The sequence below is a fragment of the Pezoporus occidentalis genome, unplaced genomic scaffold (assembly GCF_034315485.1).
Source record: "Pezoporus occidentalis ecotype Australia unplaced genomic scaffold, CSIRO_AGI_Poc_V1 ctg37, whole genome shotgun sequence".
NCBI classification, from domain to species: Eukaryota; Metazoa; Chordata; class Aves; order Psittaciformes; family Psittacidae; genus Pezoporus; species Pezoporus occidentalis.
In genome coordinates this window covers 7,246,984-7,259,369 of record NW_026915691.1, presented here as the reverse complement: position 1 = coordinate 7,259,369, position 12,386 = coordinate 7,246,984, and the positions used below count along the sequence as shown (strand labels likewise).

At 43.7% G+C, this 12,386-nt stretch overlaps 1 protein-coding gene across 8 annotated transcripts in view; it reads left to right on the top strand.

Annotated features, from left to right (window-relative positions):
• Positions 1-12,386, top strand: part of ULK1 (unc-51 like autophagy activating kinase 1) — an 80,584-nt gene that overhangs the window by 25,614 nt on the left and 42,584 nt on the right. For 6 of the 8 annotated variants that reach the window (XM_062631570.1, XM_062631568.1, XM_062631569.1 and 3 more), the window contains 3 exons: positions 412-485; positions 3,091-3,192; positions 11,044-11,102. In XM_062631570.1, coding sequence (XP_062487554.1) covers positions 412-485; positions 3,091-3,192; positions 11,044-11,102 — 235 coding nt within the window. Of the gene's footprint in view, positions 1-411; positions 486-523; positions 667-2,760; positions 2,857-3,090; positions 3,193-11,043; positions 11,103-12,386 lie in introns of those variants that run through there. The other 2 variants (XM_062631574.1, XM_062631573.1) reach the window with 2 other exon arrangements.

The following is a 12,386-nucleotide window of genomic DNA, read 5'->3' as shown; positions in this document are numbered from 1 at the left end:
TCAGTTCCCAAATTAAAAGTTGAGATAGTAGCAGATGAGGTAGCTAATATGAACTGACACTGTCTCACTTGAAGCCAAGAGAGCTTTTCCAGCTTCCAGCAGCTGCTATTTTGGAGTGCAGGCAAATGGGTACAGGATGAAATGACTGTTGATATCTGTAAAATGGATGGGAGTTTATTCTTTTTAATACTTATTTTGTGGCATGGACTGACCTTTACTAATGTCTGTGCATTAATAATTAGCACAAGGATGTCACTGCTCAGGAAGAGAGCTTTCACATTGCTCTTAATCTTTGCACTCGCTGTGAAGATTCATGGGAAGCAAAAGGGAAGATGGGGGAATCAACTGGAGAAGGTGCAAGCTCTATAGACCTGGTGTCTGATCCTGACCTACCTGTGTTTCTCTTTGTAGCTGACTTTGGGTTTGCCCGATACCTGCAGAATAATATGATGGCAGCAACATTGTGTGGTTCACCAATGTACATGGTAAGTGTGTTTTGCCTACAGGTTTTTCTATATTGTTCTTGCTTTGCTCCCCAGAAGCAAGACTTTGTTTTTCCCTCCTCATTTCCCCAAAGGTGAAATTTTATTTACTTGTCTGAAACCAGCTATTACACAGGGAGACTTCATAAAGTTCTAGGTGTCTCTGTTGTCATGTAATTCTCAGGTGAGCTGTGGATAAATGGAACTGAACAAAACAGAGTATTGATTGCTGTCTGCTCCCAGAAACAGCGTCTTCCAAAGGGAGCCAGGGCCTCTCCAGAGAAGGCATTGGGAAATGAAGTTTATTTCCTCTTCTGTGAGCAAAGCAACAACAGAAGAGATTGAGGGCTGGGGTGATAATTTCACACATCTGGCTATATTTGAGATGTTGCTTCCTTGGTGAGGAATCTCAATAAGTCACTGCTTCAGTAGGCTCTCTGGAGACAGAGTGGTTCAACAAACCTCCTGTTACCTCGGGCTTTGCAGTCATTTTTTGCTAAGGTCACAGCATCAGGAGAAGGGCCCCTTTCTGACAGCAGCTTTGTAAAATCTCCAACTGTTCTTAGTTCTTCAGTCTTGCAAAGTCCCTTCAGATCTATGGACCTTTTGGAGGCAGAGATTTTCCCATTCTGGCTACCCTATTCCTAAGTGTGCTTCTATTCACAGCTTATGTTTTTGTGCATTTCCACTTCTTAACACACCCCACCCACTCCCACTAATTCTTTCACCAGACCAGCTGCTTCCAAGATGACTTCCTAGCTTGTGAAACAGATGGGTTTAAAAACCCTAAACTGATCCCTGTTACCCACTTTGTACTTTCCACTCTGGGCCAGGATGTGAGGAGGTGATCTCTTGTTTGTGCTCATGGCAGCAGTCAAGATCTTGAGGTCTCATCAAGTCAGTGAAATTAAAGATGACAAAACCAGACCAGAAATAGAAATGTCAAAGCTATGTAATAGTTCCGTGGGATGTGTGTGTCTGAGCTCAAAGTAAAAAGAGGTATTGTAGATCATTTTAGGTTGAAAGTTTTACAAGTGCCCTGGGGCAGGAGGCATCTGATTTTGAGCATGGTCTAATCCACTCTTAAGGGGTTTTTTGTCTGTACTCTTTGGGCAGAGTTAGGCTTGGACTCTGCTGCACTGCACAGGGATAGGGTGTTCGGTAGTCTGCTCCACAGTATGAACTCAGGCAACACAGACTTCCTCTCTCTCCCTTTTTTTGGAAGCCTGATGTTTATTTGAACTCTGCTATATGTGAAGATGATGTAACTTTTTTCTTCTGTGAGTGTTTCCTGAATCATCTATTTTTAGGGACACTTTTTCTTTCAGAGTCTTGTAAAAGTCAGTGAAAACACCCAGCTTATTTTTTGAAAGGGTGGAGGAAGCTGGTGATGGCCTTTTTCTATTTTATGTTTTTATTCATTTTAAACAACTCTGGACATTACAGGGAATCTCGGTGCTTCCTATTGTTTTGTGTTTACTGATGGATTTGAAAGAAAATGGGAAGGGAGGGTTCAGTTGGGATTTAGGGGGTGATTGAAGTCTGTCTTTAGTGAGCATCTGCTGACAAGGCAGGCCTGTATTCCCTGCTTTAGCTACAGCCCATCGCTGCTCTTTTAAAGAAGAAATGTGTTTTACCCACACCAGAATGAGTTTTCTGTCTGAGCCCTGATATGTAAGACTTGAAACCTCCTTGTGTAGTTCTTGTCTTGCTTCCTTGGCTTTGTTTGGTGTCATGCCTGCTTGCCTTAGGGACAGACCAAGCTCCTGTCCACAACTTGTTTGGTGCCATTTTTTTTTCCATTGCATGTGTCCTTCACTTCTAACGGAGCTAGAAAATTGATCCTGTTCCATGCTGGCAGCACTGCAATGAAATCTGTTGTTACAACCATGTGGGATTAGCAAGCCTGTCCTTCTGTCCCTCTGCTGCTGCTCATAAGGCACGCTGCCTCCTTAGCTGTGGTGGACTTGCACTGTCTCCAGCTTCTGGAACAGGCCTGGGGGGGAGCAAGCAAGGGCATGGTGTGAGATGAGAGCCTGGAGTCTGGGGCACAGCAGGGCTCAAGCTGTGTGAAGATCTTTGAACTCAAACTGTGACCTTGGCAGGAAGCTCTGGAACATAATTAATATGCTACCATTTTGGGCTAAATCAGGAAAGTACACAAGTGATGCAGATCAGGATGGAGGCTGAAGCCTACCTGTTCAGTGTGAGCCTTTCCTGCTCTTCATCTAAACCTACTGCTTGCTTTGGTTTAGAAGATCTGTGTGTGCAGTTTCAGTGAGGCTCCTCCTGAGCACAGGCGACTTCAGCAGAAAGTGATACACTGAGAAGAAGGAAAGAATTGACTTTGCCCAAATGAGCTGAACAGCACAGGGTAATTTTTATCTACAAGAATGAAAGTCTCTGCTTCTCCTACCTAGATAGGGGATTGGCCCTTTTAAGGTAGTGTTACAGTCTTTTCAGGAGCAAATCTTTCATGGTTACTGTAGAATCTAGCTCAACAGTTTTAAAGCATAACAGTGGCTTCTGTTTCTTTCTTGCTAATAAAAAAAGAGAAAGGAAAAAAATGCTCTTTTATAAAACCCATTTCTGTTTTCTCCCCCAAAAGGCACCAGAAGTCATTATGTCACAACACTATGATGCCAAAGCTGACCTCTGGAGTATAGGAACCATCATTTATCAATGTCTAACAGGAAAGGCTCCTTTTCAGGTGAGTTGCTTAAATCTAGTATTTCTGATTCTTTCTTACTTCTTTCTCTATCTCCTTTTAATCTTTTTATTTCTAGGGCTTCTGTCACCTATAAGATTAACTCCCATAGATCCAGTATCAGGGAGGTCTGGCTGTCCAACACCTGGACAATGTGGTGCTTTATATGTTGTAATGCTGGATGTGTTACTAGAATGAGTCTCCTTCTCTGGACTGTATCTCAGTGAAATGTATTTCCTGGTTATAAGTCCTTAGGAAGGGTCATCTGTTCAAAAAATTATTATGAATCAGTTAAAGCAGTTTTGGTTTTGTTTCCAGGCCCACACTTAGAGACAGTTTCTGTTTACAACTATACAATGTATACTTTACAATTATAATTCTATTGGGCATGGAAGGACAATAAGGAAGATTGTAACTGCAGGTTCATATTCAGGTTGGTTTGGTGGTAACTGATGTATTGTAGCTAAATTGACTTACAGAGCAGTTAAGTAAGATCTTACCAGAAGGATCTTACCTGTCATCTCGCAGCAAACTATTCCAGTCTGAAATGTTTATGTTAAGCAAGTCGAAACCCCTCCAAATATAACAGTCCAGTAAAGCTCCACCCTGTAATTTATGCCATAACTTCTGGATGAGCTAGGGCATATCTGTTGTGAAAAACCTCTGATTTTACATTTTCAAATGATGCAGAATTCATCTCAGCCTTATGACAGCAAGCTGCTTCAAGATTACTTCTCATTTTTAATGATGCATAGCTGGAGTTCCTCTGGCCTCAGTGCGTTTTTCTTGTTCCCAATCATTAGTATGCCACACTGTGTATTGCTTTTCTTTTTCTATGCTGAATAAGGTCTCCAACTCTCCATTGCAACCACTATTTTGAAGTACTGTACTTGTCAGCGTTGTTTTTCCTTGCTGTCTTAGAGCATAGTAGAGAGATGCTTGATTTGCTGATACTTTTTTGCTTCTTTGTGTGAACTCTGTCTCTAATCCATGGGAAAAGACCAAACCTCATATTTACATGCTGATGTATCAGCTGATGCCAACTCTTAGCTTTTTAGATCAGTTAGGGGCAAACGTAAAGTGTGGCCCTATTTCCTCATGTACTGGCATTTCTTTATCCCAGCTCTCTAACAAAAAAACCCTCAACCCAAAATCTCCAAACAAAACCAACCAAACAAAAAGTGCGTGTGTGGGGAGTGTGAATCTGTGCTCCTGTAATAAGGCACATTTTAGAAAGTGTAGGACTTTCTGAGCTGTAGTTCCACAGCCCTTTAGAATTTCACACAAGACTTTGAGTGTTTATGCAGTAGCATCACCAGGCTAAAGTGAATTCTAAATCCATTGCAGGAAAGAGTGGGCAAATACTGAAGTAAATTAATGGTATGTTTTGGTTTTGTCTGAGCCAAGAACACTTTTCTCCTTCAGAGTCATTTTTTCCCTGCTGCTGTAAGAATCTTCCATTCTGGTGCTTTATGTTCTGTCCATCAGCTTGCTCTGCATTTAGAGCAAGACTTCATTTCCTTTGAATGTTTCTGGTTTTGTAAACACCCCTACAAACACACTGCAACTCGTGAATGGCTCCTTCTTACTGGCTGCATCCACTTCTTGTCAGAGCTGGTATCTTTGTTTGAGAGGAGAAAATGACTGTTAGGATGAAAGGAAATGAGTATTTGTGCATTAAGACAAAAATGTGGGGGTGGAGAAAGCAAGCTTTGACTCTACATGCATAGGAGAGCCTTGCACTCATTCTGGCTTGTTACTTGCTGCCTTTTAGTCTCTAAAGGCACCTTGATACTGTACTCATTTGAATTTAGTTATCGTTTAACGCAGTGGCTGTGTTGTAGGTGTTCTTTGCTTAGTAGCTCACACACAGCCACAGGGCATCTGGTTTCTTTGAAACCATTAGTTGGCTTTTATCATTGCTCGTTGAAGCATGTCACAGAAACATTCTGAAAACACTTGCCCTTACAGAAGAGACTCTTCACAGGCAGTAACATGGAATACTAGTCAGCTTCATTCAGCTCTCCAGCCAAGGTTTTGAAAGGGCAGATGGTCAGAAAACCATCAGCTCTGCCTATGTGTATGTCCTCAGGCTCACACAGAGGTGAGAGCAGACCTGTTTGGCTGTCACCCTCTGGTTGAAGCATGACAATACCCTGCCTTGTGGTGGGCAACGAAGGGGCATTTCAGTCCCTACCCAGGAGGTCCTGATCATTGCTTTGCGCTTGCTTGACTGGATGACTTCTCTCTTCCCCGTATACATCCAACATCTGTTGGGCCGAGCATGGGGTCATTTGTTTCTCTATTTTTATGTTTCCCTCTGCCCTTTCCTCTTCTGGGGTTTGTATTTTGAGGCCAAATGCCAGGCCCCATTTGTTACTGCAGCAGCAGCTGTGGGTTCGTTTGATTAGGGAGAGAGAAGAGCTCAGCCCAGATGGTTCGCTGTGCACATCTATTTGTTTTGACTATGTGTGTCACAAATTGCCTTCTCATAGCTACAGAAGCCTGTCTAGGGCAGATTTTGGAAAGCTAGTTAAAGATTAACCTGCTTTATTTCTTTGTTGGCATGACTATGTTGTAAGAATTTGCTGATGGTCACTGAGCAGGCGAGAAGCTATTGTTTACAGAGCTTTGAGGAGGAGAGAGGGGTAGTGGATGGAGATGATGGGGAGACCATGAATAGGAATGAGTGCTCTTGGGAAGCACATCTAAGAATGGGTGAGGAGGTAACAGGCCGATTCCACATAGCACCACCAGCAGACCCAGTTGTATGAGGCAGCCAGGAACTGGATTTCTGACATTAACCTCTTCAGGCTAAATCCTCCCAGGCTGGCAAGGACAGCCCCTCACTTCTGTTTCGCTGAGATTCCCATGGGAGTCTGGAGCACAGTGGCGTGAAACTGCATTTGGGAGCTCTGGCTGTTTGCTACATGAGCCAGTTGGGCACCTTCACAAGGATGCAAACCAAAGGGACTCCAGTGATCTCTGCAGTGAGGAGGAATGAGCTGTCTAAAAATAAAACAGGGCTCTGGGGGGACTGGGCTAGATGGAGGAAAGGTGCAATGTATGTAAAGGCTGAGGCAGCTGTCAATCCAGAAAGTGCCTGTTAAATCAAGGCAGAGATGTGTGCAGATGGGATTTCTAGCTGTCTCAAACTTAAAATTAACTGCAGGTGGGTCACCCAAGGCAACTTCCCAGAGCCCTTCCTGGCCCTTCCTTGCCTCATTGCATGAAGATGAGAAGCTGCTGATGCTCAGATGAGAACAGTTGGTGAGATGGCTGGTGAAGCTGTCTCAAGAAGCTTTTTGTATTAAACATGGCCATAAACAAAACAGTGAGACTGTCATAGGGATGAGATTAATGGGATTCATAATCCCTATAAACAGATTTACTGAGCACTATATTAATGTGGAATTGTTAATTTGCCTTGCCTAATAAGTGGTCTGCAATTGCATTTCTCATGACTTGAACTTGCATTTCAAGTCACTGAGGACTTGAACAGTGCATTTCCTAGTCTTGTTGACCACTTGCTGCACTGAGAAGTACTTGAGAACATGGTGGGTTTCTTTTGTCCTTACCTGAGCTGGAAAGATTGGGATCCAGTGCCCACCAGCATGCTGTGTAGACAAGTGACAACCAGAAGCAAAACTGGAGGCAGAGAATTAAAAACATCTTTCAAACCCAATCTAGTCCTTGTCAGATGGTATTTTAAATACGATTAGAAGTAAATGACCTCAATGTCTTTTATCTTGTTGAGGTTTTTTGCTGGTGGGAGTGTGTGAGGAATCATGCTGATGTTCCTGGTGGCTTCTGTTGTGTGACCCCTTTAAAAACTAGACATTTCTTGGTAAGCAGATGCACCACCAAGCACATGCACTTTGTGTCAGAGCTGTCTCTGGCAGTGACACAGGTCCACTTGGACATCAGATCCTGCTAAGGACCATGAAACCTAGTTGTCTGCTGTCTGAACCTTTGTATGAATCTTCTTTGGGGCTGCTTTATGGACATGGTGTGCTTTGTCTGTAGGAGAGTGAGCCAGGGAGCAGGGAAGTGACGGGAGAAGTAATGCAGGTTTTGCTGCCTTGTCTGGCAGCTCTGAAAAGGGTTAATGTGCCTGGGTATGCTCTCATCCCAGCTGGCTGCTAGGTGAAAAATTGATTTCTAAGCCTGGTGTACCCAGTCCACTGCTTTATTTCTGGGTTAATTCTGCCTGCATAAGTACTAGGATTACGTATCGCTTACAACAACTACTGTGTGGTGAAATGGCCTTGAGGAAGACTGGGGAAGGGAGGATTTTATACCCACAATTTGAACTCCTGATGTATTTGTTAGCCAGGCCACTCTTCTGTCCTCAAAGCTGTTCCTCTGGACTATCCTGTGTCAATGAGGACAGGTATTCCTGGCAGTGGTTATTCTGCTAAGAGTGGGTGCAGTGATTGACTTGTGTAGTCAGTGAGTTTTTAGATCAGTGTTTGTGGGGCTGATCCTGCTCTGTTGGGAGTAGAGAGAAAAACATCTGTGGACAGCTAAAGAAGGTTTAGGGTTTTGTTTCTTTGTGCTTTCAGGTTTCCCCCCAGTGTCAGCCACCTAGTTGCAGTCGTCTTAAAGTATTGACTGTTAAGACTGCACAAACAAGGTATTTGCAGCAGGTTTTCAAGCTATTCCCTTGACCTGCTGAGCCAGAAACATCATTACTTACTTCTTTTTTCTGAATCCTCTCTGTACCTTTGAATCCCCAGGAATCCCAAAGGAAAGGATTGAAAGACCAGAGCATATACCATAGACCTGCTATGAAGTGTTGACTAGGCAGTGCTGTTCACTGGGGGGTGTGAATGCCTCTGGCCTTCCTCTGACTGAATGCTGGGCTTTTATATCCAGTCTTCACCCAAGTGCAACAAATCCAGTGCTGAGTGCTTTTGGAAACACCACCCTGCGTGCTTTTTGTGTGCAATTCACTTGCAGGCAGCCAGCACCGAATGGGATTTGGCAGGGTTTATGCTGAATGCCTTTGTTGGCTCAACATATTTCCACTGCCGCTCAGGACTAAGTAACAGAGTGGCAGGATTGAATTTGTCCAATTGTCTTTATATATAGAAAGGACAGACAAAACCAGAACCAGTTACACTAATGCAGCTGTTCCACAGTAACACGAGAGGGGGAACAAGGGTGTGAATTAGCCTGCTGGTGTGTCTCCTGTTTTGAGGGAAAACTGAGCTGTCTGTTCTGCATCCCTGTTTCTGACGGATGGTGTCCTGCAGGTAGCAGCTGGCTCTGTGTACCTTGAATGGTCTCGTTGTTAGGTACCAAAGATGTGCTTTTTCTGGTGTTTTTCTTGGTAGGGTGTATCTGCCTGGAAGGTAGATTTCAAAGTAAGTGCTTAGCTCCCTAGAAGAAGGAATTCAAATGGCATTTCTAGTGTGCTGCAGACATTTCTGCATTGCTGGTTTGCTTTTTTTTTCCCCTCTTATGATTGTCAGAGAAGCAGAATTTGTTGCAAGAGGAGATGAGCAAAGTGGCTGAAGGTACCAGTGCTTTATGAAATGGATGCTAACGTCAGGAGAGCAGTGGTCATGTTACTGTGAGCCTGAGAGCCTGCTGCAAGGAGCAGAACTGTGTGACTCAGTTGATTAATAATGAAGTTATGTGAAGATGCAGTTGTTCTTTCCAACTGAATGGTGATCCACAGTTGTCTGTGCTGGGCACTCACTGAACTGACTCTATTCCCTAGCAGACAGCCACCTAAATCAGAGACCAACCTGGAACTGTGGGCTCCTGGGAACAGCCCTAGTGAGGAAGCATGGTCTGGGTGGGTTGGAGCCTGACACTCTGTTCCTTGCAGACCAAGTGGAAATTGTCCTGAGGCAGCAGGATGTGGAGAAACAACATCCCTGCAGGGATATCTCTTTAATTTGTACTAAGAGGAGGGGATAACTTTTACAGAGGATTTTGTTTCTATCCAAACTAGTGCTTAGAAACCCTCTGTAATGAACTGGACTTTGCACGTGTGCTGCTTTTAATATTCTCTTGTCTTTATTACCAGGAAAATTTCCGACAAAACAGTGTTTGAAATAGATCAGAGCTTCATTGTATTTGTGAAACAATTGAGTTGTTGCAACAGGAAATGAACAGAGCAAACAGCCAAGGCTTCTATCTCTGATGTGAGCAAGCACTTGGCTTCCCTGCAGTGGAGTTCTGTTCCTTGTACATTTTGTCTGTCAGGCATATTTTTCATCACGCAGAGCGCTGTGGCCAAGCCATTTGGTTACACTTGCTTCATTCAGGTTTGCCAAATAGTAAGAATCTAATTACAGGGCGAGATCTGCAATGGGAAAGGTGTAAAATGGTGTTTTACTGAACCAAATCAGATTGAGTGGCAGTGATTGGAAATCTCAGTGCGGTCTGGTATCTATGTAAGAAGGTGCTTTGCTAAGTACATTCATTTTAATGGCTTGAAGAGAACGTGTTTTTGCACTTCCTGTTGGGTATGTTATTGCAGAAAGGAGAACCAGGAAATCTTTCTTATTTCCTTTTAGGAATCCAGTAGCTCTTAGTGGTACAAATTGGTAGGAGAGCTGTGAAGTTTGGGTTGCTAGGGCTATGCAGGGGATACTGTCCTGATCAGTACTGCACGAGTCTACTAATATTAGCAGCGTTTGGGACTCTCCCTTTGGTTTAAGTTTTATACTGAACTCTGTTATCCCGAATTTTCATCTTCAGCCAGAGGGAGTAGGTGATGTTGAAACAGCATCTTATGTGGCTGCTTTTCCAGCCATGCTGTGTTAGTGGTATTTTGATGGCCATCTGCAGATCGGCTTGTCTGATTTGCCATTTTAAGCATCTTAATTGACCTTAAATGCTTCTAATTTAGAAATGGAAGTAGGTGGAAGGCTCGAGGGTTTTTGAAGCCTGCCCTGAACATCAGAAGAAGCTGCCTGTTGCCTCCTTGTTCACACTTTCCTACACACTCTGCTGCACCAACACTGACTGCAGTTTAATCTCTCTGATCTTCCTTCCCTGTTTGTATGTGCCCTCATGTCTGTGTCATGCCAGCCAGCCTGCTCTGCCTTTCATAAAGAGACTTTGCCTAAGCAGAAAAGCTTGAGACACAAGGGTTAATTTACTGGCCTGTGTTATTCGTTGCATAAAAACAAATGGAGAAATTACATTAGAGTTTTATGTGTCTGTGCTTCTCTACTGGTGATTTTATTTTTAACCATAGCCGTAAGTGTCTAGTCATGCCTAGCTTTTTCTTTTAAATAATCCCATCTCTCAGAGTTTGGAATCCCATTGTCAACATCCCCAGCAGTTGTGTGTATTAGTGCACAAATAGGAGCTGGGGCTTGAGATCTCCTAGCTTCCTGGAATTAAAATAGAAAATTCTAATTCAGTTGCTGTTTTCCCCATGTTCCTGCTCTCTTCACGCATCTCTTGCCCATCAGTAGGCTCCCTGCCCCTTTTCTAAATGCCCTGCAGCATTAATCCCTGTTCTCAGCGGGATCTGCCATTCATCATTTGGGACTCCTCACGTCTGCAGTTGTTTAGCCTCCTGGGTGAGGCTGTTAGGGCAGCTCAGACCTGAGCCTTAGAGCTTGCTACAATGAAGCTCAGCCCTTGGAAGCTAAGAGCAGACAGAACCAGCTCAGGAACATAAAGGCAGCAGGCTGAAATGCTGTATTTTCACTCTGGTACAGTGCTGGCTTTTCAGTCTAAAGCGAGCTGCAGGTTCTCATTGTCTGTGCTGGTTCAGCAATTGAAAAGTGCCTCTGCTCTTCAGAGTAACTATGAAACAGAAATGCTAATCCATTCCCTTCACTGTCAACTGCTTCATGCACTGGTTTTCTTTCTTCTCTACAGGCCAGCAGCCCACAGGATCTTCGCCTCTTCTATGAGAAAAACAAGATGCTGATGCCCAAGTAAGCATTTTCCAGTGTCACCATTTATATGCACTTGTTTACTCTGTGTTTACACCTGTCCTTGCGTGCTCCTGGCTTGTCACTCAGGGGGGTGACTGTAAAATACTTGGCCACATGCCTTCCTCCATTCCTTAAACCAGCAGTAGAGTGGCCCAGAGAAAGACAGCATTGGTTTTCACTCTTAACACAGATCCTGCTTCTCTCCTACACTGCAAAAGTTGATAGTGATTTCAGGAGACAGCTAGTGGTCCTGTCCCACACATGGCTTCTCTGAGGCTGGGAGCCTTAGGAAAGAACCCATGGTAATTCTTGAATCACATGAGCAGCCCAACTGTAACCTGCCATACCTGACTGCAAATCACATTCCCATTTCTCACGTGTCAGGGCACCAACTGCTTGTGCCCATCCTGCTAATAGGAGGAAATACTATAACCTCGATGGAAATGGACACTGCTGCAGTTTCCAAGGGGAAGATAGCTGCTTTCATCCCACCATGGTGTATGTTACCTAGCTGCTCAGTGTTGTGATTTGTCAGTGTATTTTGGTTTTGTTGCTGTGGTCTTTCCTTTTGATCTGGAGCTCTTAAAGCAGAGTCTCATGCCTGCTCTGAAAACCTCAGCCTGGTATAGAGACAGGACTGAAGTTCCAGACCGTACATCCAAATATTAGAGGCCTTTTTTAACCAGAAAGTTAGCCTCTATTTGATAGAGCTGTTAATGCAGCCACATATGCAGGAAATTCAATGAGTTTCTGTATATGGATTTTATCTTCATTTCCTTTCTCAGTTTTAGACAGCTCCAAGAGGTAGCAGAAAGAGCTGTCAAGAAGCTAGAGCTCTTAGTAGTGATGTGAACTATTCATTTAACTTCCCTGTAAGTACTTAAAGGGAAGGAGGAGAAGGGACAAATTTCTACCAGGATTAAGTTTGAGCCATCTGTGTCCCTTCTGGGATTCAACCAGAAGGTGTCATGGAGTAAAACAACCCAACAGAACAATTCGAAGCTAAAAAACAACCACGTAGTTGGAGGTAGCTAGTATGTGTGAGCAGAGAGTAGAGCTTTGTTTTCCTTCTTTGAGGTAGTCCTTTTTGCTAAGCGGGAAATTAATTCCTACAATTAATAGGGTTCCTTGTGTTGATCATGCTTTGGCTCATGGTGGATTCAGTAGAAGGCAGGTGAGGGGAGAAATGAAGCTCAGCTGTAAGAGAGAGCATGTCTTTTCTTGTAGGGATTAGTCCTTCTCCTTTGTTGTTAGTCCTTTATGCACTCCGCATTTACCATCTTC